This window comes from Notolabrus celidotus, chromosome 16, assembly GCF_009762535.1.
Source record: "Notolabrus celidotus isolate fNotCel1 chromosome 16, fNotCel1.pri, whole genome shotgun sequence".
Lineage (NCBI taxonomy): Eukaryota > Metazoa > Chordata > Actinopteri > Labriformes > Labridae > Notolabrus > Notolabrus celidotus.
Genome location: NC_048287.1, coordinates 5,909,646 through 5,932,676, shown reverse-complemented (window position 1 = coordinate 5,932,676; position 23,031 = coordinate 5,909,646). Strand labels below are relative to the sequence as shown.

The 23,031-nt window shown below is 40.3% G+C and overlaps 1 protein-coding gene and 1 long non-coding RNA gene across 2 annotated transcripts; one reads left to right on the top strand and one right to left on the bottom strand.

The window, feature by feature from the left end:
* Positions 1-17,823: 17,823 nt before the first annotated feature.
* LOC117828517 lies at positions 17,824-18,547 on the bottom strand. The gene is made up of 2 exons (XR_004634417.1): positions 18,111-18,547; positions 17,824-17,999 (listed from the first exon to the last, which is right to left on the bottom strand). It is a non-coding gene; the product is annotated as an uncharacterized LOC117828517 (long non-coding RNA).
* A 2,046-nt stretch (positions 18,548-20,593) lies between these two features.
* On the top strand, positions 20,594-22,476 carry LOC117828309 (E3 SUMO-protein ligase KIAA1586-like). The gene is made up of 3 exons (XM_034705348.1): positions 20,594-20,602; positions 20,883-20,987; positions 21,311-22,476. Exon 3 carries the CDS (start codon positions 21,370-21,372, stop codon positions 22,474-22,476), a length of 1,107 nt encoding a protein of 368 aa, XP_034561239.1. The 5' UTR covers positions 20,594-20,602; positions 20,883-20,987; positions 21,311-21,369.
* The last annotated feature ends 555 nt before the right edge of the window (positions 22,477-23,031 follow it).

Genomic DNA, 23,031 nt, shown 5'->3' with positions numbered 1-23,031 from the left:
CTGCAGTGAAAGTGAGGCGCCAACTGCTTTCCACTAATTAGCTGCTGTGTTGACTTGGGTTTATCAAACTCTAGCATGATATTCACATAAGATATATGTATTTCTTTAACAAGGGCAGGAGGCTGAAAACCCACCGATAGCTTAAAGCTATGAATCAGGATTAAAAAAAGTGAATATTTTTAAGGACACAACAAAAATATTGAATCTTATCACTTTGTCATTGCAAGATCAATAAATTGGATTTGAGTCGCAGTCATGGGTGATGGGAAACATTTGGAAATAGGATTTTTTCAACTTAATGCTGATCATGTTTGAAAGGTAGAAAACAAACACTTAACAGGTATGGAGGGTGTGTGATGAGTGGGTAAGAGACTACGATCTACATTAGCAGGATTACACAAATAAATGGGCTTAGCTTGTACAATATTTTATATGAACACCTGAACAGATATCATCAAAACCAAGCTGGACCTGTGGATCCAAACATTGAGTGAATTGTTATTTTCAGAAAGATCTGTAGCTGTATTTGAACATGCACAAAACTTATAAAAACATTCCCAAATTGTTCAGGGTGAGGTGCGAAACAACCCTGACTTTACCAAAGATTTTCCAGCCACTCTCTTGGGAAAATTCAGCAATAACTGCAGTGAGCTGATGTAAGAACACAGCAGGTGATGTTCAGGAAAGTTCACTGTGATGGAGTGGGTGTAGTGATCAAATTCATATCAAGCAACCAGGAAGAGCAACACACAATGGGATGAATGAAAACATCCGAGGTTCTAGGAGAATTATTATTGAGATGAGAACATTGAAGGTGTTTGCACATCCTGCCGTTTACATGTAGCATTGATATAAATGTAAAACCTGTCATCATAGCGGTGCTTCATCTGCCATAATGTTGTAAACAGATGCGTGTACAGACTCCCTTTAAACACTAGAAAGGCCAGAATTCCATTTCTAATAGAAAGGCCACAAGAGGTCACTTTGACCACCAGATTCCAAACATTATTATCTATTATGTTAATACCCAACATAGAGAGTAATGTGATTATTGTTCAAGGATACGCTGTACGTAAATACAGTATATTTATTTATATAGGATGAATCTTTGCACGATGAGTCACTTTCATTCGCTTCTTCCTCAGATAGATTTCCGGTCTGCACCGTCAGATTCCTGGAACAACTGACAATCAATCAATCTTTATTTGTATAGCGCCAAATCACAACAAATGTTACCTGAAGACTCTTTCCAAACAGAGCAGGTCTAGACCGTACTCTATGTTCTATTATTAACAAAGACCCAACATCAAGACAGGATAAGATCCAATCCCATTTTACAGACAGGACTCAGTCTGATCTCATCTTAATCCACCATGAGCAGAGCACTTTGCAGCATTTAGCAAGTTACAGTGGCAGAGGCGAACTTCCTTTAACAGGCAGAAACCTCCAGCAGGACCAGACTCATGTTAGACACACATCTGCTGAGACCGTGTTGGAGAGAGGGATAGAGGGAGATGGAGAGAGAGAGAGAGAGAGAGAGAGAGAGAGAGAGAGAGAGAGATGACAGTCAGGCTTCCTCAGCAGTCACCTCTCTCTTTGAGCTTCCTTTTGCTATAATTGCCAAAATAGAGTTGTGTAATTTTCTCAGTTTCAATTCAAAACCATTCAAATTTGCTCTGTACACTAACTCACGGCCGGTCTCTAAGTTTTAAAGAGACAATGATAGTTGACAAGTTAGCAAGAGGCATATGCCCTATGTTCAATTTGCATAAATGACATTTTAAATACAGAAACACACAACTTTAGGAAAAGTCAGGAACAGCAGCACTGTCATCTTTAATTTAAAAAAGTTACAGGACATATAAATGTGAAAACAGTCAAAATGACCCCATGGCGGTTCTAGTGTTAACATCATGTCCTGCTCCTGAGATTCATCCTCCTTCTTGCTCACCATCTTCTTCATCCAACAGGGAAAACTGGATGTTCTGCAGGTCATGTGTGAAGAAGTTACTTTTGATTATTTTGGAGAGAAAGCTCTGAAAATTTTCTGCATGTCCGAAACAGGCTTGAGTATTTTTTATTTGGTTTTAGAAATTGTTTAAAATGTTGATGAACCTTTCAGCCAGGTCTTGCTCACTCTTGTTCCTCTGTCCTTTGTGTTGCATTTTTCCATCGTGTGGGGGGTTAGATAATGTGGTGTGCACAAGTACCTGCTTGTGACAAAAACACAGCAGGAACAATAGAAACTGGTTTTCTCTCCAGCTCACCTCAAACAGAGTGTTAACTTCACAAAGCTCTTAAGTTAGACTTTTAATAAACTAGTTTTAACGTCCTCTGGATGGACTCTGATGAGGTTTTAGTATTCTGTTTATGAAGACAGTTTTGCTTCTTGAAAAGTAGGACAGTAAAGTGAGCATGTGCTGAATTAAACTGCACTAGAGCCATCTTTTCAACACTGGACAAATTTACAATATGAGCCCCTTTCAATCTGTCTAACCACAGTGTTCACTGTCCAACAATGGAGGAGGACCTCCTCTCTTCCCTCTTTTCTTTCCCTCCTTAGTCTCCTCAGTTGGGAGGGGCTTCCCACCTGCTGCTCCAGGTAGTAGAAACAAGAGCATATGTTGTTTTATTAGTGTGTGTTTGTGTGTGTGCAGCCACGTCCGCTCATGCATGTGTGCTCGAGGTGCTGTTGCTCCAGTAATGTCTGTGTTTGCATGAGAGGGGGAGGGCCGGCTCTCAGATTCCTCTGTCTCTTTGGTTCTTTGGTGTGAGCCGTGTTGTGCTCCAGCGGTTCCATTTGGCCAACAACGCCCCCCCTCTCTCAGTCCCCCCAAACACCTCCCCATTAGGCAACCTTTACAAGTCCTCCCTGCCAGGATCAGGTCTGATCCTGTTAACTCTTTGCTTATTATCTTCTCTCGCACCAAAGCTGCAGTTCAACATGAAGAGGTGGCAGCTTATATGAATGTAACTGGTACAGAACAATGCAACACTACACAAAGCTGCAACAGGAAGCTGATGTAACAGTGGTTACCCTCTCAGACAGCTTCCCTTTTTAGCCTAATAGACTTACTGAGACAGTTGGATCTGGTATGAGATAGTGAGGAGAAAACTGCAATTTCATCTTTGTTGTAAATAAACTTCAAAATTTGAACTGAAACTTGTTCTAGCTTACGGTGCATTTCTGCTCAGTATGAGAAGAATATGTGATTACATTAATTTGATTTCAATATGCAACGTGAAAAATAAATATCAAAGAGTTCACAGAAGACATTAGTCATGGTTTCTATGTCTGTCTGCTGTTCTTCATGCTTTAAACAACACCTGTGTTTGCAACACGTCCCTCTGGAATCCAAAATTAATCCCAAAGCTGTTTTCTTGTCACCACTAAATTGGCAGCAATTAATCTGAGAGCAGAAAACTTCAGCTTCATCTGACTGCATCAAAGAAACAAGAGGATCAGATCCTGGCCTCCATTCAACAGGTAGAGTATCCACATGCTAAGAGAGAATGCATTGTGTTTACATAATATATATATATTTACACTACCAGTCAAAAGTTTGGACACCCTTCTCATTCAATGCTTTTTATTTATCGTAATTATTTACAACATTGTAGTTTAAAGGTGACATATCATGCAAAATTGACTTTTTAATGGTTCCTTACCTGAAATATGTGTCCCTGGCATGTCTACAAACCCCCCGAGAATGAAAAAAATCCATTCTTCCCCTGTTCTGATTTCTCCACCTTTCTGTAAATGTGTGTTTTTGTTACGTAACAACAATATCCGGTCTGTCACAGAGTCAGAGCTCGGAGCTTGTTCAGCCCATAGACTGTATTAAATAATATTGAATCCCTCCCCCGTTTTTCATTACCTGCACAAATGTGTGCTAACAAGGAGTTTAGGAGGGAGGCATGCTGGTTGTAGGCTGTCTTAATAAACACAAAGGTCGGTTTTACTCCCCACGTCTGCAGATTTGAAGATCTAGTGGATGATTTTTATTTGTCATGGAAGTGCTAGCGCTAATTAGCATAGCCACATAGCTACATGTTCATAGCTGTAGCTGTAGCTGTAGCTGTGTACCAAGACACACGTCGACATACTGATAAATAAAACAACAAGAAACACTAAATCTGTGACCAATCGTTCAGAAAGGTCCTGCTACAGGCGCCTCTCCATCAGGATCAGATTCAGAGGGTTGAAGTAACGCGATCTCTGAGCAGCCGTGTATATTCAGCCAACATGTAAACATTAGATCAACGTGCTGGAGAGCCGAGGCACATCCACTTCCGGAGGGGACGTGGTCAGAGGGAAAACAGCGTGTTCTGAGGAGGACTGAAGAAAAGGACTTTTCAGGCATGCCAAAATCTGATTTCAAAGTGTTTTTTTGAGCATAAACTTTAAAGACATGTTTTGGGGACCTCTTAGACCAATATATATTGATGAAAAAAGCGTGATATGTCACCTTTAATACTGAAGACATCAAAACTATGAAATAATCTGGTTTTGCCATAATCTGGATTACAACAGTAGTCAAATAGGGCTATCCATTGTGTTCTAACCCTACCTCTGAACAACACAACTGATGGTCTCAAACACATTAAGAAGGCAAGTCATTCTACAAATGAACTCTTGACAAGGCTCATGTTCATTAGAAACCATTCCAGGAGACCACTTCATGAAGCAGACTGAGAGAATACCAAGAGTGTGCAAAGCTGTCATGAAGGAAAAAGGGGGCTACTTTACATGAATCTAAAATATAAAACATATTCTGCTTTGTTTAACACTTTTTTATTCATTCAATAATTCCATATATGTTCTTTCATAGTTTTGATGTATTTGATATTAATCTACAGTGTTTACAATCATTAAAATGAATACAAACCCTTGAATGAGAAGTTGTTTCCAAACTTTTGACTGGTAGTGTATATATGTATATAATTTCAAATTTCCTTATTTGGAGTGTTTCAGGTGTTCAGGTGAATCTTACAGGGACAGCAAAGGGACTGTTGGCTGTAGCACCAAACCTAAGTTATACACTGACATGAAGCTATGCACTTATCATGAAATCTGGAGTATAATTCACACTGGTGTGTGAGACCCAGTCTCAGAGGTAAAAGGGTTTTAACTGTCTTCTTCCATGAGGATTTCTGTTGCATTCAGCAAAAATCCACAACATGCTGTTTGTGTGCAGCTGCAGCTCTTTCTAGCACCATCTGTTTGGCCATGTGGAGTTTGCAATCCTGCTAGCTACCAGTCTGTAGGTTGAGCTCAGCCCACGATAACTTTGATAGTTGTGAGGCACAGACTCACGACCAGAAGTCTTAGAATTATTTTCAACCAAACCATCTCTCCACAAGGTTTATTGACCTGTTTATCAACGGTGTACCACTGTTTTCTTTAAATGCATGATTATGATCTAATGAGGGAGGAAAGCTGCTATGGAGTGGTGATGCCAGCATGGTCCACATTGCTGTTTTCCAGCATGCACCTTTGAGCTCCAACTTCTGTGAAAAACACATTAACCAAATGTATTAAAGTGCATCTCAAACAACACATTTTTGAGGTAGTTCTTGTTTAATATGTTGGATTTTGAGATTCACACATCCTTAAAAATGTCAGCACTCCTTGAATAATAGCTTTGTAGCTTTTCTCCCCGGGGATGGAGTGCCTTAAAAGTTTTAGAGGAACTTTTTATTTGGAAGGAAAATTCCACCCCAAATTTTTGATTTTCTTAAACATCTGTAAGAAATTCAACCTATTTACATGAACCTGACAGCAGACTGCCTGAGATCATTCATTTCTCCTACAGTTGTATTAGTTTTACTTGAATTATTCTGGGTTTTTAGACAGGAATATTTAATGTCCTTTGATACCATAGATTTGAAAATAATCTTGTTTTAGTATTTATGCGCAGAAACCTTGTCCCTGGTTAATTCGCTGAATACACTGTCAACAGATTCATTGGAACAGTTTCTTTGGCACTAAGGGGTTCCAATGAAAACAGCTGCATTATCAAGAAAAAAACAAGGACGCTCGGTGTGTTTACATTTGCATGTTTACGTGCCCTCAAGTAACCAGGTCACAGTTAGCTTTCTGCAGCAGCCTCGGGGTGCATTCACAAGCAACTTTTGTGCACTATTGGGGAATGTGGATGGTATCTGAAGATACATCTAGGTCCTGGAGGGTTTTGAATGGATCACTTCTTCATATAATTTTGTTATTAGAAGTAAAATGAATATTAAAAAGAAAATTAAAAAAAACAAGAAACTGACTCTTGCGGCAAGACACAGCTCTGCAAATTTTGTGAACCTCAAATGCGACAGAAGAGTGGTTCAAGTTTTCAGAGAAGGGAATCATAAGGAGAGATAAATACAATTATTCTCAAGAGTTGATTTCTTGCTGCTTTTCAACGTTCAACACAAAGAATTAACACATGGTGAGTATTGCAGTGAAAAACAGGCATTTGAATAAAAAAAACTCATACACATGGCCTTGCATCCTTGTTGAGAAACAGGAACTGACACCAGGACATAAAAGAAAGATTAAAGTTTAACCTTTTTTCTGTTTCTGAATAAGGTTTTTCAGAGAGTTGTCGTGACTTTTTGATAAAAAAAATACCAACTCTACAGAAAGAACCTTTTGTTCACATTATAAAACGTTCTTTCAGTTGTAGGAAGGTCACCCAACATGAATGATCTCCTTTGCAGCACACAGCTTGAGTTTTTGGGAGCAAAGTCTGAAAGACACAGGACGGAGAAATAGTACAGAAAAGTGAACATCAGGCGAAGAAGAGTCTCAGTAAACAAAGTGTGTCAGGTGAACCTGATGCATTTCTCTGTGTGCATAGAATAAACAAACAAGATGCAAGGTGTGATATTGAGCAGGTGTTGGTGGGAGGATTTTTAAACTTTGGACAGAGTTGGACTTAGTGTCATCTCGCTTCATATCACACGTTATGCTCGGCTAATTGGCTCCTAGCCCTAGCTTAATATTTAATGTGTGCACATGAGAGCTTATCACTCCTCTCATTCAACAGCTAGAAGGAAACAGACTAAAAAACATGGACGTAGTCTCAGTGACATCATCCATCTGTTCGTACAGCAAGAGGCACGTGTCTGTCAAGGCAGCCACGCCCCTAATTATGCCTGATGATGCATTCTTGTAGCCTTAAATTCTTCAAAACAAATGTGTAATAAAAAATGTAACCACCTTACCAACAGCGAAAAGAGCTACTCAGACCAAAACCATTTATGAACTGGGCTGTGAACATGTTTATTTCAGCTGTAGAAATGGGCATTTAAACATTGGGGTCAAATGGGTCTCCTGGACTTTTGGAGCAAGCCCCAAGTGGACTCTGGGGGAACTATCTACAGTGGCTTAATTTTTCAACACAGATGATTTCCTCTTGAAAAGTGAGGGAGCAGATTACTTCTGAGATGTTTAAGTCTGTTTAAGGTTCAAGCTACGGGATCAAATCCCTACTAGCCCCAGTATTTCACTCATTTTTGTAAATCACAGTTTTAACACTGTGACTTTCTCATCATTGTATGCCTTTACTGCTTCTGTCTGATTCTCCTGGAAGAGTATTCAAATCTATTCTAAGAAACAACCCCTATCTGATACCAATATGAGCTGACAGCAAGGTCGGGGAGACCTTGCTGTCAGCATCAGAGTAAGAATAAAAGATGTCACATTGTTTTTTGTACCTCCATTTACCTTCTACCCTGCATGTTAAAACGTTTCAATGCTTATAGGTAGCAGCAAGTATTGACTGGTTTAAGGCATTAGCCCACATAACAGTCAGCTAACTGTCTGGATGTCTTTCTGTCTCTGGATTTGGAAATCCTCCATGCTAAAGCTGGCTCAGCCAAACCGCCAAAGTGTGAAATGAGATATGATTTAATATTGTCATGGAAATACTGACATATTCAAAAGAGAGCTTTGACATATCTCTGGATCATTTTGCACTAAATATTTTTGTAGACCAGACTGGAATTGAAAACTGTGGCCGTGCAGCTGTGTTTTTTCCACATCGCAGTCACAAAAATGTAAGATTCATCTAAAAGGCATCGTGAAACAAGAGAAATCAATCAGTGCCAAATATTTTGTAGTTGACACAGACAACATATCTGAGAGGGATCCATACTGCTCCATACTACTTACCTTAGTTTGCTAAGCTAAAAGAGAGATTTTACAGGATTCAGTGGTTGGGCTTCAAAGCGCCACCCAAAATAATATTGGCTATTAATGGGAGCACCATTTAGACCACAGGTACGAGCATCAGATGAGTCCCATGTGGGCTCCATCCATACATTGAACATATATGTAGCCCATCAAGGACACTTCATAAACAGATATGTAACCCAGGCTGCGCCTTCATGGAAACAAATCAGACAACACTGGTTCGACCTCGGTTGGGCAACATGAATTAGCTCAGTTACAGCCCATAGGTCGGCTCTGTGGTGAAGTTTGGTTTGTTACATATCGACATTTTGCACATTGTGGAGGATGTCAAGCAAAGATTGGTGTTGGTCCAACGTGTAGCCTGTCAGGTCACTCAGTCAAGACACGGTAAACGTATATGAATATAATCACCTGCTTTGCGACAGTGACCATCACACCAGAACAAACTGATGTGAAGTCAGGCACAGGCATTACCTATTTACGATGCCTTTCTTAAAAGTGTGCCTGCTCTTTTGTGGAGTATATATAACACACTATATATAACACTTTATACAAATGAATAAACTGCATTATAGGTTTGCACTGTTGGGACCTTTTCAAATAGGTAAATGGTTCAAGGTGTAGTAAATCGACTAACTGCTTCAATTCCCTTTGAAGTGAGTTGAATTCATCCCAAACCCCTGGTTTTCCTCCTGTGACCAGGCCTCCATTGAAGAGCCTCACAGTAAGTCACATTTTTTGCAGCTTCAATCCAAAAACAGAATGAAAGACTTGCTCAGTTGAACATTTCTTACAGTGTAATGAGTAATAGTGGCACAATGTGCCTGTTTGTTCACAACCTTAAAGACTGTCTGTTGATTCTGAGTCGTGTGAATGCTCCATGACTCACCGCAGCATCGTGTCCTCTTTTGAAACACTCATTTCAAACACAGACTCACTAACATGAAATAGGCCCAAACTCACAATGCCGTGACTTTGATGTCATACTGCAGACACATAATATATGACGCAGGTCTCATGAGCATCAGTTAAGCGTCTGCCTGACCTCCTCATGTGACACAGCAGTCACAGGTTAACCTCCTGTCGTCACTGTTCACAGACACTCCAGGCTAAGTTTAGACTTTCATAATGTTATTGCAAAACCATCAAACTGTATGAACTTCTACAGTTGTTCTTTCCCTCACTGTCTTTTTGCTTTACTTGCTCAAGTCTAGGTACCAAGCAAATAAAATAAAGTTTCCATCTGTAAGAAAAACAAGAACTCACTGGAAAGCTGGAGGTGTGGAGGCTGACTGACCAGACTTCCCTGCAGGGTTAATCTCTGTCCCTGTGCCAGTGTGATTGAGCTCTAAGTGTGAGGTTCATATTTCATCACTAACTGGACGATAGGATGGTAATATAAAAAGCACCCTGAAGTAGTCAACAGTACAAATCAAAAGATAAACTAATCTCAAAGATTATTTTTGAAACAATAATCTGTAAATACTAAAAGATGCATCTACTGGTTTGTGTGATAACTGCTGGGTTGTAACAGTTTAATTATGAGTTCAGTGAGTAACAAACTCTCATTCAGCAGCTTCTCTGTCACAAATAAAATACTTAATAACTTTTATTAACATAAAAGTAAAAATGATGACCCCAGATTGTGCCACAGCGTAGAATTGTCTTCTATAGTTTGACATCACTAGCATACACCTCTGGGATCAGACACAGAATTTACTGTAACTCTGTAACTCTGTTAGTATTAAACAACTTCTCTGTCTGTGCAGCATTTACATGTGCAACCCGAACAAGTCCTCTCTTTGTTCATTACATCCTCCAGAGTAGTGCTCATTTAACAGTTTCAAGGAGGTCTCAGCTTCCCTGTAGAAAGTTGGCTACACTGATGCTTCACCCTGGCTTACTTCAGCAGAAAATAAACCTATTATTGTGTGATTTACTTCCAATGATTGGGTCTTAATCTTGTCAAAATAACATCATGATGATGTTTTTAAAAATCAGAAATGTCATTTTTCTCCACTCTGTCCTCTCTTTAGTAGTCAGCCCATATTCTTAGTCCTTGTTTTTGCTTTCAGGGCTACAGGTGAATTTTTAAATGTTGTTTAAAGCGTCTCATAAGTTAAATAATAGCTTTAAAAAATATTCTGTTATGATCTTGTTCTTCTCTTATATCATGAAATGTGTTTGTGTGTGTGTGTGTGTGTGTGTGTGTGTGTGTGTGTGTGTGTGTGTGTGTGTGTGTGTGTAGGTGTGTGTGCGTGTGTGTGTGTGTGTAATTTGATTCTGGCTTTCTTTTCTGGAAAATATGTCTTTTTTTTAATTCTGTTTTGTGTCATTTCCTTTTCATAAAAGGTTTGGTGATGTGTGTTTTTAAAGACATTTGCTGGAAGCATACTTTGGGGATGCTATCACCTGAAATATTGTTTTCTTTAGTGCTATATCATGCATTGTGAAATGTTATGTATTGATGGATTTTTTTTTTTAATTTCATGCTGCTTTGTGCATTTTTCTTTAAAAAAACAAAAACTCTTATATTTATAGTATCAGGCTTTGAGAAATATAATGTTTATTTTGAAATGTCTTATTTTATAAAAGAGATTCATTGTGTTTAAACTTGGGGACTTTTGTCCTCCTCTCAGAATACAGAATCATGTTATAATTCTTTTAAACAGTGAAAAACATCCACACTGGTGGCGCCATTTTTACTCTTTTGTCAGCTTCTTCTTTACTCTGAATTTGACGGTTGATTGCATTCCACCAATGGGCTGTATAAACAATGCACATAGTATCCGTGACATCACCCATCTGTTTCTGAAGCGCTGTTTTGAAGCCTATCGTCGGCGGAAGCCATATTGGAAATGTTGAAGTCAACCTAACTTCTGTCGAGCTAGTGTGAGGTAAAGAGACGGGCATTACACTTTTCGCTAACAGCTACAGTGTTCCCGCCTGTCAATCAAGTCAGTTGTGCCTCTCATTATGGAAAACTTTTCATTTTAATATCTTAAAAAATGCAGCCTTATGAACCCCCCCCCCCCCCCCCCCCCCCCCCCACAGTGTGTGCCAAAAGAGAAATGAGCTATGCAGACTAAACTACTTCTTTGAACCAGACTGTAAACATGTTTATTCCTGCTGTATAGATCGTCCTTCTTTAATGGGTGTGTATGTGGTTTCCAGTACTTCGGGAACCAGCCTCAAGTGGACACTCAAGGAACTGCAGTTTTTAACTCTTCCACATTGGCTTCAATACTCGCGGTCGGAGGTTGCCTTTTGATACCGCCACATACTGTGCTGGAATGTGTAGACTTGTTAAGAAGTAAATGAAATCATATTTTGTTGTTTTATCAAATAAATGGTCATGATTAAGATTTGAGCCAATAACCTGTCAGCTCCATATGTCGTGCATCCCTAGTTGAAAGCTTCCTGAAATGTTGTTGTATTTTTTGAATGCTGTGTTTGTACTGTTTTATTTTACTGAATGTTATGGTTTATGACACGTGTTTTGTGGCGTGTCACGCTTTGTGAAATGCCCTCTTAAATGTTTTTCCTAAAACTTTGGGTGATGTGAACCTTGTTTTGTGTTTTGTGTCGACATGTCTTTACTGTGTTGTGACTTTTATTTGATTATCTTTTCGAGTCATTTCAAATGTTTCCAGCATTAAGAAACCTCTAGTTTCCTGTGGAGCGCTCAGAAATGTCACCTCGTGAGTCATTTGAAATGTTTATAAAATGTTGAGAAAGTGTTTGATTTTTCAGACGTTAAAAGGCGTAACGTCGTCTTGTGAAATCTGTTCAGGAAATCATGTTTTGTTGGAAGTTGTTGTGCTTAGTGAAATATTCTCTACCTTGAAATCATATTTAATTTGGTTATTGTATTTTGAACCTCAGGGCCACTGTACAAAGCAGTTTTCCAACACAGTGAAACTCACTTCTGCAGCACCTAAAGCCAGGAGCTCTTTTGTGTGTGTGCAGTGTCTGTCTGTGATGAACGTCCCTCTCTGTGTGGAGATAAATCAATGTGGTGACAGTGTGAGGGAGATCTTTCTTCTGTTATCTAGTTTATCTTTCACCTCCAGCCGCTCTTCAGTATTTCAAACCGCCACACAGTCACATAAAAAGAGGCTCTTTATCTGTGTGGATTACTCTGTAATTGTTATTTATGGAAAGTGTTAATAATTATTCAAACATTAATGGTTTGTTGCTGTAATTTAGATTTATCTTTAGAACCCGTCTCCAGCTGTTATTTGGTCTGGAGCTTCAGTAACCAAAGTCCTCAGCTTTGCACACATCAACCTGGCAAAGTTTTGGCAACGTGCTCAGACTCTCCCTGCTTGTTGCCTAAGACGAGCTGTGAACTTAGTGCTGGGAGCACAGGGTCCAGTTAGCTATTCTTAGCACTCTTGGAATGCTGTTTCTCCGCCCTGTTATTTTGTTTGCTCTCTCTTCGCTTCGGTCATGTTGGGAAACTTGTGTTTGGCCTGGCTGCTCTTAGCCAGGATAACAACCCGCCCCCGAGGCCTGTGACGTCCCTTTTGACTGTTGTGGGGAGGAAGAGTCATGATAAGCACAATAACAAGCTGCCTGCTGTTTACTTTAAAGGAAATCACCGGGTACCATGAAGACTTTCTTGAATACGTCTTGAATATTTACTCACAATCAGATCCTGTTTTGGGGACAGAATGATGTTTTAAAGCCTCTTAAAGGGACAGTGCCTTTTAAAGTCAGACATAAATAATAGTTGAAAAGCACATGTCAGTAATGACACACTCTGCAGACCAGGAAGTTGCGAAGTGTTATGTTTGAGCAAGCGGTTACGAGTTGGCTTACACAGTTTGAGAAAAGGGTGTGTGGGAAAAAGAGTGAGTAACTCTCTCAACATGGCCTTAAGCTAGGCACTTAGCCTCTCAGGGCTCCAATAGAAAACAGTGGTTATGTGGAGCAGCTCTGGAGTGTGAATGTGTGAAGCTGAATGAATGGAAGCTGAAAATAGAGGTTCACTTTCACTGGATGGCTAAAGGTTAAAAGAAAAATACTGCTGTTGGGAAGCACTCAGGACATTTTCTACAACATTTAAAGGCCTGACAGAATATCTGAATATGTAAAAGTATCTCTAAAGGAGGCTTCTTTTATGTTATTCATAATATTTCACACTGTAAAGATTATTTGCTCTAATCTTCTGCATAAATAAACAATATCTTCACTCAAACTGGTTGGGGTTAGCTCAGATTTTGGAGAAAGGAGGCCGGTACATTTGCATTTCCTTTGTGTGCTCAAACAGCTGGCTCTGACATCAACATGTCAGAGGATATATTTCCAAACCTGGTCCTTGTTTTTAAATAATGTGCTGTTTCTTTAAACCAGACATCATTGAACATTCATTCTAACATTGCATAACACACATTTTTAGCATAACACTGCCTTAAATGGTAAATTCTTTGTGTTATTGTGTTGCAAAAATAGTATTGGATCTAAACTAAACGTATGAAAAACACCAAAATTACAGGAAGGCTATTGCAGGAAGCTACGGATCAGCAGCTCCAGTGTCATGCAAGGCAAAACAAAAGTATTTGTCAGTGGAGTCTGCAGAGCTTGGAGAGAGTGATGCAACAGCTGTTACTGGCAAACAAAAGGTCTATCTCTGCAGGACTCCTTCCTTAAATGTCGTCAGATATTCAACAACATGAGCCTGGCAGTGGAAAAAACAAGACCTCTAGACCCGACTTTTCGATGTCAGCGCTTACATTTGCACTATTTTTTCAGCCTGTTTAAAACCATTCTTATTGGAGAGTCCAACTTAATTGTTTACCCATAAAACTTAAAATGATTCAAATTATATGTATGAATACATGCAACATGCATTTAATCAGATTAGATCTACTGTGACATGCACAGAGCCGTCATGCTGCCAGAAACAGCAGAGGAAGAATTGGTTGAGTTGGATTTGGTTGATGGTTCAGTGGAAATGGGGTGTTCTGTTAAATAATGCTACCTTGACATGAAGTATTTTGATTCTTATAAGGCTACTTTTCTGTTCATAGTTGATCCATGGAAACAGGGCTAATGTTACAGCCATTACAACTTTTCATACATACAGGTCAGTTTGAACCAAAGATCTGTTCAAATAAATAAATAAATAAAGGAATAGTTGACCGGTTTAAAATTCCCCAAATCCCCTTTAACCCTAACAATTGATCCATTGTATCTTGAAAGTGTTTGTTAAGTGGGTCTTAGTTTGGGAACTTAAAGAAAACAGCTGCTGCAGCAAGTGAAACCATGCATTTGTCCTGAAGGGAAAAGTCTGCAAGGATGGCTCCCCTCGGATGACTCTCATTCCCTGCTATGAGATCAAGTACTGAGCTGTGTCCTTAAACCACGACACAACTATATTTAGCAGAATGTATAGTTCGTTCACGCCTGGAAAAACAGCACTTAACACAATGAAACAGTTCATATGGATGATAAATCTACTAGATGTATTTACTGTGTTGTTCTTTAACACTCTTCTCCCTCAGGGATATAAACTATGCTCAACAATTTGGCTCTTAAATACGCTACACTTCACATGGTCCCTGGCCACCACTGCCGTGGGGAAAACGCCAGTCAGATGTGTATATCAGAGAAAATTTTAAACATTTCAACATTTCTGTTGTTTACAAAACACAACTGAATTAATTAAAGAATAACCAGGAATCCAGCTGGGAATTCAGTCAAACTGGAGATTGTATTTTTCAGATTTCATGGAAGAGTTTCATTTACTTTCTACCTTCCATGAGAGGCACATACGGGAGAAGTTCAGCCTTGATGAGAGGATTTTTCTCCATAAAAATGCACCACAGAGTTTAATTTCTTTTCTCACCTCACTTTTCTTCAAGGATCCAGACATTTACTTATGCATTTGTTGTCATCTGTTATGCACATGGCTTCTCTCAGTTTACAATTCAGTGCAACACTTATCTAGAGTCTATGTTCTTGTTTTTGACAGTGTCAAGTATAATTTGATATACTTCGTGCATAACGTGGGGTTCACACGACAAGATAATCAGGCTGATTGTGGACCAGAAACCTAGCAAAGTCCCGATTGCTGATGGTTCTTACGCCTCATTTACCCTTTCATGTATGAATGGTGTCCATAGATCCATAAATAAACACATGATACCTCTAGTGTCCAACACATAGGAGTGCCCTTCTTTACAGATGCACAAAAACCTGACAGAAGTGACCTGTAGGCATGTGGGAAAGGTTAATTTTGTCTCATAACCAAGCGGCAACCTCTGAACTTGAGAAATGAAGCCAAATTAGAAGTGCTAAAAACTGCAGTTCCTCAAGTGTCCACTTGAGGGTGGCTGCAGAGCACTTGAAACCACATCCACACCCATTCAAAAAAGCAGATATTTGCATTAACACTAAACATGTTCACAACCTGGTTCAAAATAACTTTTTAGTTTTTTGTTTTTTTTTAAATTGCATTTTTTTGTTTTTTTTCATTTATTCACAGAGGAGAGGACAGTGTAGGAAGGTGGGAGAGAGTCGGGGAATGACATGAGAGAAAGAGGCCTCAGGCTGGATTCAAACCTCTGCATAGGCACGCAACTTAACCATTAGGCCAAGTCTGCACCCAACTTACTAGTTTTGAAGATTTAAAGCTTACAAGTTTTCCAGAATTAAGTCGACCGAAACTTAGGTTGAGTCATCATTTCCAATATGGCCGCCATCAATAGGCTTCAGAAGTCTGCTTCAGAAACTAATGCGTCACTGAGACTACCTCCATGTTTTGTACGCTCTTTAGTGGAATTTGATAAATCTAACTGTATTTCATGTCAAACTGATGAAGACATCTGATTGATTCATGTTTATAGTGAATTTAAAACCATATTTGAACAGAATACCATTACTCTGGGGCACTGTTGGCCTAGCAGTCTAAGTGCGCGCCCCATATACAGAGGTTATAGCCCTCGTCGCAGAGACTGAAGGTTCGATTCCAGCCTCGACCATTTACTGTACGTCCTCCCTGTCTCTCTGCTCCCTACATATCCTGTCTCTCTTCAGCTGACCTATCCATTAAAGGCAAAGATGCCCAAGAAATAAAAATAATACTCTTATTAATGTGTTCAAATGTGAACGAAGATTATCTTTCCAGATTTTCTTGCAGTACGAGGCATGTGTAGAGTGACTTCACCTTCCCTGATCTACATGGAAGAACATTGTGACAGCACTGTCTTGTAATTGTAAATATTAAACATGTTCAATATTTACAATGAGGTATCCTGTTGTGCGGAAGGAGCCTGGAGTACAGCCGAGCACGCAAGATGACTGAAGAAGGAAGCACAGCAAAGACCATAAATTTAGATGAATGTCAGAAATGGAAGACACACTTGATGATCTGTGGCGACAACACGAGTGTTCACACGTCTGTACAACATCCCGCTATCGAACTGACATAGAGAGGAGTTGGAGAAAAATCACAACCAAGGTGGGTGCAACAGGTAGCTAAGCAGCTAGCAATGTATATCTTGATGAACATCACAGCTTCCGCCATGTTTGTTTACTCTAAAGTCTACTCTGAAGTCCAGTTTCTCCAGTGTGGACTCAAACACTGCAGGAGCCGAAGTGTAAAATCTGTCACTGTTTGTCGTCATGTGTAGGGTCACGCACATTTTCAACCTCTGATAAGATTTTAAGAATCCTTCAATGTGGGTCATCCTTCCCTGAAGACTTTGACCAGATGTCCCACTTACTGGCATACAACCTTTATTACTCATCATAAAACCACTCAATGAGAAATAGTTTTAAAAGCAAGCTAACTCTGTATTTGTAAAGAGAGTTACAGCTTGAAAGTTGAGTCAACGGGACACACTGTTCCTGAATATTTAATCATTTACAGTTTAATTTGAGTTTTATTCCCTTTAAGTGTTAACTGTGTCTTCTTGCAGAACCTGCATGTTCTCGGGTCAAAACAGAACGTCCTGATAGACGCAGCTGACAGTTGTGTCATATTGTTTTCCTTATTCCTTCTCTTCCTCCTCCTCCTCCAAAAACACAGGCTGCCTGGAGTTCTTGGTATCCAGCAGAGTGATCACATGTCTCCCAGGCTCCAGTAAATCACACAGCACAGAGCGAGATGGGCTGGACAAAGAAAACAGGCTGATAGTGAGCGAGGTGCTGCTGCTGCTGCTGCTGCTGTTGCTGGTGTTGGTGGGGGGCGGGGATGGTAAGGAGGGGGGCAGGGTGGCACGTGTTTGAAGTAGCCCAGCTCATACCCATCCAGATGAGCGAGAGCACGTGGACGGGGGAGGAGGGAGTGGAGTGACGGCTGTAGGGGGGGGGGGTTGTCCGAGAGGAAAACAGGCACCTCTGCAACAGGAGCCAACACCAGCAGCAGCAGACCCATGTGACAGCTCTATTGTTGCAAATAACTTCACTTTCATGGTGAATGATAAGACGTGTCACGTGACAGGGGAGCTGAAAAACAGTATCTTATCATAACAACACATCACAGTGACTTTGTTCATTCTGTCTAATATAAACTTTAGTCTGTTTTCTGAGAGTTTCACCCACCACTGCTTCCTGTGGTAACAAGTACATGTTAAGTTTGTTGCTGACATGACACTCTGACAAAGTGAGACAACAAACCACAACAGGATAACAACTTTTTTAATCTGAACCGTAAAATGATCAGTGAAGACATCAGTAACAGTGTGCATGGTCCTAAGTTTTAGGTTGTTGAATTTGCAGATGGCAGGCAGTGTGAGGGGGAAGGATGGAAAAGCACAGGATTTAGATTTCTCAGAGGAACAGTTTCTTCAGGCCTGCCCTGAAAGAAAAATACAAATACTAATTTGGTTATTCAAAAATGTCTTTTGGAGACAACGAAAGAAAAAGGACCATGACATATAGTAAATTCTGTCTTTACTGCAGCCTTCACCTCTTCAATCTCTAGCCTCTTTCACACACGCAACACTGACATTTTCTTGAAATTTTCAGGGACTCTGCCCCTGAAGTTTTCCAATGTTTCTCGTGCAGCATGAATGGAAGCCGGGCAGGAGGGAATTTGAGTCTCTGGAGACAGGACATGAGATGAAAAGCACACTGCTTACAGCACAGTGTGATTTTTACAACATGATCATGGACAAAGAGTCAGAGATGCTATGCTATTGCTAATGCTACGAGAGAACTGACAGATGTAGACATCTTTAATTTCAAATGATTTCATTCAACTGTCTTATGTCGCTGTTCCAGGTTCCCACTGGTCATTTAAAATCCCACCTGCTTCTCACATCCACTAACCCTGACTTCACACAGAAATTGTACTCCTAGTTTGGAAGGATAAAGTCCGGTACAGTCGGAGGGAAATTTCCGGCCTGTTCACACCTGCACACTCATGCCCAGTGTGCGTTAATGATCATGTGATTTGCTTTTTTTGACCTCTTAGATTTGTTAAAGCTCTGACAAACTTTTGTTGCGTGTTCTTTTTGGTGCCCCCTCTGGACAAAGTGGTACCTTTAAACTATTTGATTTTATTGACCTGCTCACTAGTATGTAGTATTTTTTTCTTTAAATCTCCTCCTGATGTCAATTAACAGTTCATCATATCACTCTAAATCTTTGCCACATTAAAAATAACAACACTGTTTTTAAAGTTGCCATTAACAGCGTTGTCCATGCCTAAGCAGTGTTTACAGGCATCAAATATATTCACATGGAAAGAGTCAGTCTGAAAGTCAATGGGCTCTTTACTTTTACAGGTCAATAAGAGACATTGGTATTCATTTCAGTCTGTTTCATTACCAGTTCAAAATTCAAACTGAAACTATGTTTGTGGGGAAAGAACCTGAAGCTAACGCTGAACCAACAAGGCTATTAGAAAAATACAGACAACATTACCCCACAATGAATGCTTCAATCCAAAATGTATCAAGTACTCATGGTTTACTGACAATTCATTTATAATGTGGTAACTAAACTGAGCAGTGCTTGTTTTCTATTTATGATTTTACAATGTTACTGTATCAAAGAGTGGTGGTTACTGTTAAGACAAGTTTCTTAACTCAATCAGAGCACTCATATGTCAGTTAGCTAGAATTACATGCAACACTGGCAACTGTATGTTCCACTTTGTCTTACTGTGCAAAATGTGTTTTAGCATACCGATATATACAGAATGTATGCATAATGATAGCACAATGCATATGATATATATTTCATATTCAAATGTTCAACACTCCTGAAAGAACAACTCAGAAGGTGATTGGATGTTCTGTTTGTCACATTCACTGCAGGCAACTCAGAGCAACAAAACATACGACTCCGTAGGTAAACGCCATGTCAGGGTCTTGTCTCACCCTGAAGGCGTTCTACCTGCTAACCAGGGGTGTAGTCTACGTGATACGCGGGTATACGCCGTATACCCACTGCAAAACATCAGTTATTTCCGTATACCCTCTGAAAAATGCACGATGATACGTAACAACATCATTTTGTGGCAACATTTTCACGGCTTCGACCCTTCTGTTTCCCTTTCACTGTTTCGCCTGTGTCAATCAATTTTGGGCGTATGAGGCTTCTGTTGCCTGTGGCCTGTGTGTGACCCTGTGACCTGGCTCCGACCAATGACATCTCTGGCTCAAACCTCGCGCAGGCATTCCAAATCAAAACATCATTGAAAACGCGCGAGGCGCCCAAGAAGCTACATGTCTTTCATTTATCAGAATGTTAAACATGAAACGAAAACAACAGACAACAATATCAAGCTGTTTTCAGAGGTTAAACAGTACAGCTACAGCGGAAGAGCCAGATGAGGCGGCTGTCATCATAGACGTGACAGACGAGCCCGGTGCTGCTTCAAAGTTACCAGGTAAGTGAAATTAGCTTGGCTATCATTAACGTAACTGTAGCAGGGGATAGGCTAGTTAGTCAGAACTAGCAACTTGACCAACGTTAGTGTTGGTGAGTGTAGGTTTGTGTGTTTGTGTAAAACATTTGGTGAAATGAGGTTGGTCGCTCAGCTTTATTGTGCAATGATGTGTGTGTGTGATTGAATGAGGCTAACCGATAGCAGGGTGGGGGCTATCAGAACGACACCTATTATCTCCTCCTAACGAGTATGTCATTTAATATTCATTTCTATACAAACTAAGACGGATGATTCGTAAAGACACGCAAGCACCCACACCATAAGTGTATCTAAATTAGCTACTTACCAAAAATTACATTTTACCGTGACTCACAGTGTTGTAAGGCTGCGTGTACAAAACCGCTTGGAGCTCCAGTTAAATTTTGATTAGCGACCAGAATTCTCGGTCTAACCATTGATGTACAGTGTGAAGGGGCGAAAATAGGCGAACCACCAGGCCAGCACATAGAGAGGCCAGCACTAACTCCGAGAGTGGTAAACAATTTCAGGAGGTAATATCCCCGGTAAGAACCAAACCATTTTTTGTTCAAATCTACACGCCTATGGCTACTGAAAAATGTAAGGTTCATTTTTAAAATGTTATTTTGAGGTATTAAAAAACGTTGTTGTTTTAGAATTTTCGAACTAAAGAATCGATAATTGGTGTCGTTACGATATACATGGGATGTGTGAAGGGATGAAAATGTTGTGTGTGTGTGTGTGTGTGTGTGTGTGTGTGTGTGTGTGTGTGTGTGTGTGTTGTGATAAACAGAACACAATGTTTAAATTATTTCCTTGTTTCAGATGATGACACAGATGAGGGTTCCTGGCCAGCCTTGTGGTCTGAAAGCCAGGCTAGGGAATTTAAAAACAGGCATCCTTGGTTGGAGTGGAGGGAAAGAAAGTTAGGTAAATGTCAGGATACATGCAAAGCTGATCTAAACAACAGAAATTTATAGTTGCTGACTATGCAAATGAGATTAAATTCATGGTCATGTTAAAAGTGTGTCAATTTAAAACATATGCACAATCAAATTACCGATAACGTTAGCTGTCAGTCATCAAGTAAAAGCTATTCTCCTTTTATCTGCTTTTCATGCATTTGTAAGCCATGATGTAGGTATTGTAACAGTTTTTTAAATTAGTTTGGGTAAATCTTGGCTCTTTTCTGCAGATGTTATTGGTAAAAACTTGTTTTATGCTAATTTGTTGTGGTCTTGTTTTGTTTCCAGGTTGTGCTCTTTGCAACTCTACAAAATCAACTGCTGTCCTCACAGAAGAACGAGTGTCCATGTCTGAGGAGTGGGTGCAGTTTAAGATCCAGGCCTCGGGTTCAAGCAGATCAACATCTCTGGCCTCTTTGAGAAACAAGATTAGACGACATGAGGTATCCAGAGCACACAAAATAGCCCAGGAGCTCATTGAGAAGGGTGAACAGGATTTAGTCGGAAATATGGTGAAAGCCTTGTCAGAGACTGTGTTTGCAGAGACAGATTCTGTATTCAGAACAGCATACTATCTTGCAAAGATGAGCCGACCCTTTACTGATCATGAGAGTCTCATTGAACTTCAGGAAAAAAATGGTGCCAACATGGGCACTAATCTGCACTCGAGGTACAGTTCAACAAAAATTGTAGAACACATAGCAAAAGAGATGCAGGAGAAGATAGTCCAGAGTATTGTGACGTGTTCAAGCAAGTTGTCTGTTCTCATTGACGAAGCTACATCTCTCAGCCACAAATCTGCAATGATTGTTAACTTGAAAGCCTCAGTGGATGGAGGTACTCCTGAATTTTTGTTCCTGGAGCTGGTTGAGCTGGAGAGCCAAAGAGCAGTGGATATAGAAGAAGCTCTGCTGAACTGTTTGGACACTGCAGGCTTCACTGAAGAGTGGCTTCAAAAGAACTGGGTCTCATTTGTTTCTGATGGAGCCAGTGTCATGTTAGGCAAGAACTCTGGTGTGGCAACCAGGCTCACCGCAAGGTACCCTAACCTCTTCACATGGCATTGCATGAACCACCGTTTGGAACTGGCTGTATCTGATGCTGTGGATGAGGTTCAGGCAGTCAATCACTTCAAAGTGTTTCTAGAGAAGATCCACAATCTCTACAGTCAGTCCAACAAAAATTCACGGGAGCTTCTAGGAGCAGCAAAAGAACTGGGCTCGCAAGTGCTGAAAATAGGCAGAGTTTTAAATACGAGATGGGTGGCCAGCAGTTTCCGTTCTGTAAAGGCTGTGTGGACATCATATGAGGCACTAAACAGACATTTTGAAAATGCTGCAGGAGACCCAACAAGAAGCAGCAAAAAAAAGAGAGACAAACTTACAGAGGCCTGGCATGTCGAATGCAAAGCAAAGAATTCCTTTGTGACCTGGGACTCATGTATGATGCACTAAGTGAACTTGGAAACCTGTCTCAGCAACTCCAGGCCCATTCTCTCACACTCCTGAGAGCAGACCAGCTTCTAAAGCGAACCATAAGAGTGCTGGCATCGTTCAAAGATAGTCCAGGAGAGAAACTAGAGGAGGCACTGACTGCGCAAACGTTAGGACATTTAGGCTCTGTTCCCTTAGAGTCAAATGGAAAGCTCAGACCAATAGATGCTAAACAATTCCTACAAAGTCTGATTAACAATCTGGAGAAGCGCCTGTCATTTGATGGTGAAATGCTTCACGATCTCAGTGTTCTGGATACAGGCAACTGGCCATCAAGCCCTGGCATTCGGCATGGTGAGGCACAAGTGAAAAGACTCTGCAGGCGATTCAATCTTGGTGAGGAGCAAGCAGTTAATGGTATGAGAGATATCCTTGAGCACCCAGACAGTGAGCCTGAAAACCTAAAGCCACTCATGCAGTGCATGCAAACCATCCCCTGCAGCACTGCTGAGTGTGAAAGGGGCTTCAGTCTCATGAACAATATATGCACAGACAAGAGATCTACACTGTTGTTGT

Excerpts from the sequence above, each read along its gene's own strand:
- LOC117828309 (XM_034705348.1), top strand. The coding sequence starts at position 21,370 with ATGTCTGAGGAGTGGGTGCAGTTTAAGATCCAGGCCTCGGGTTCAAGC.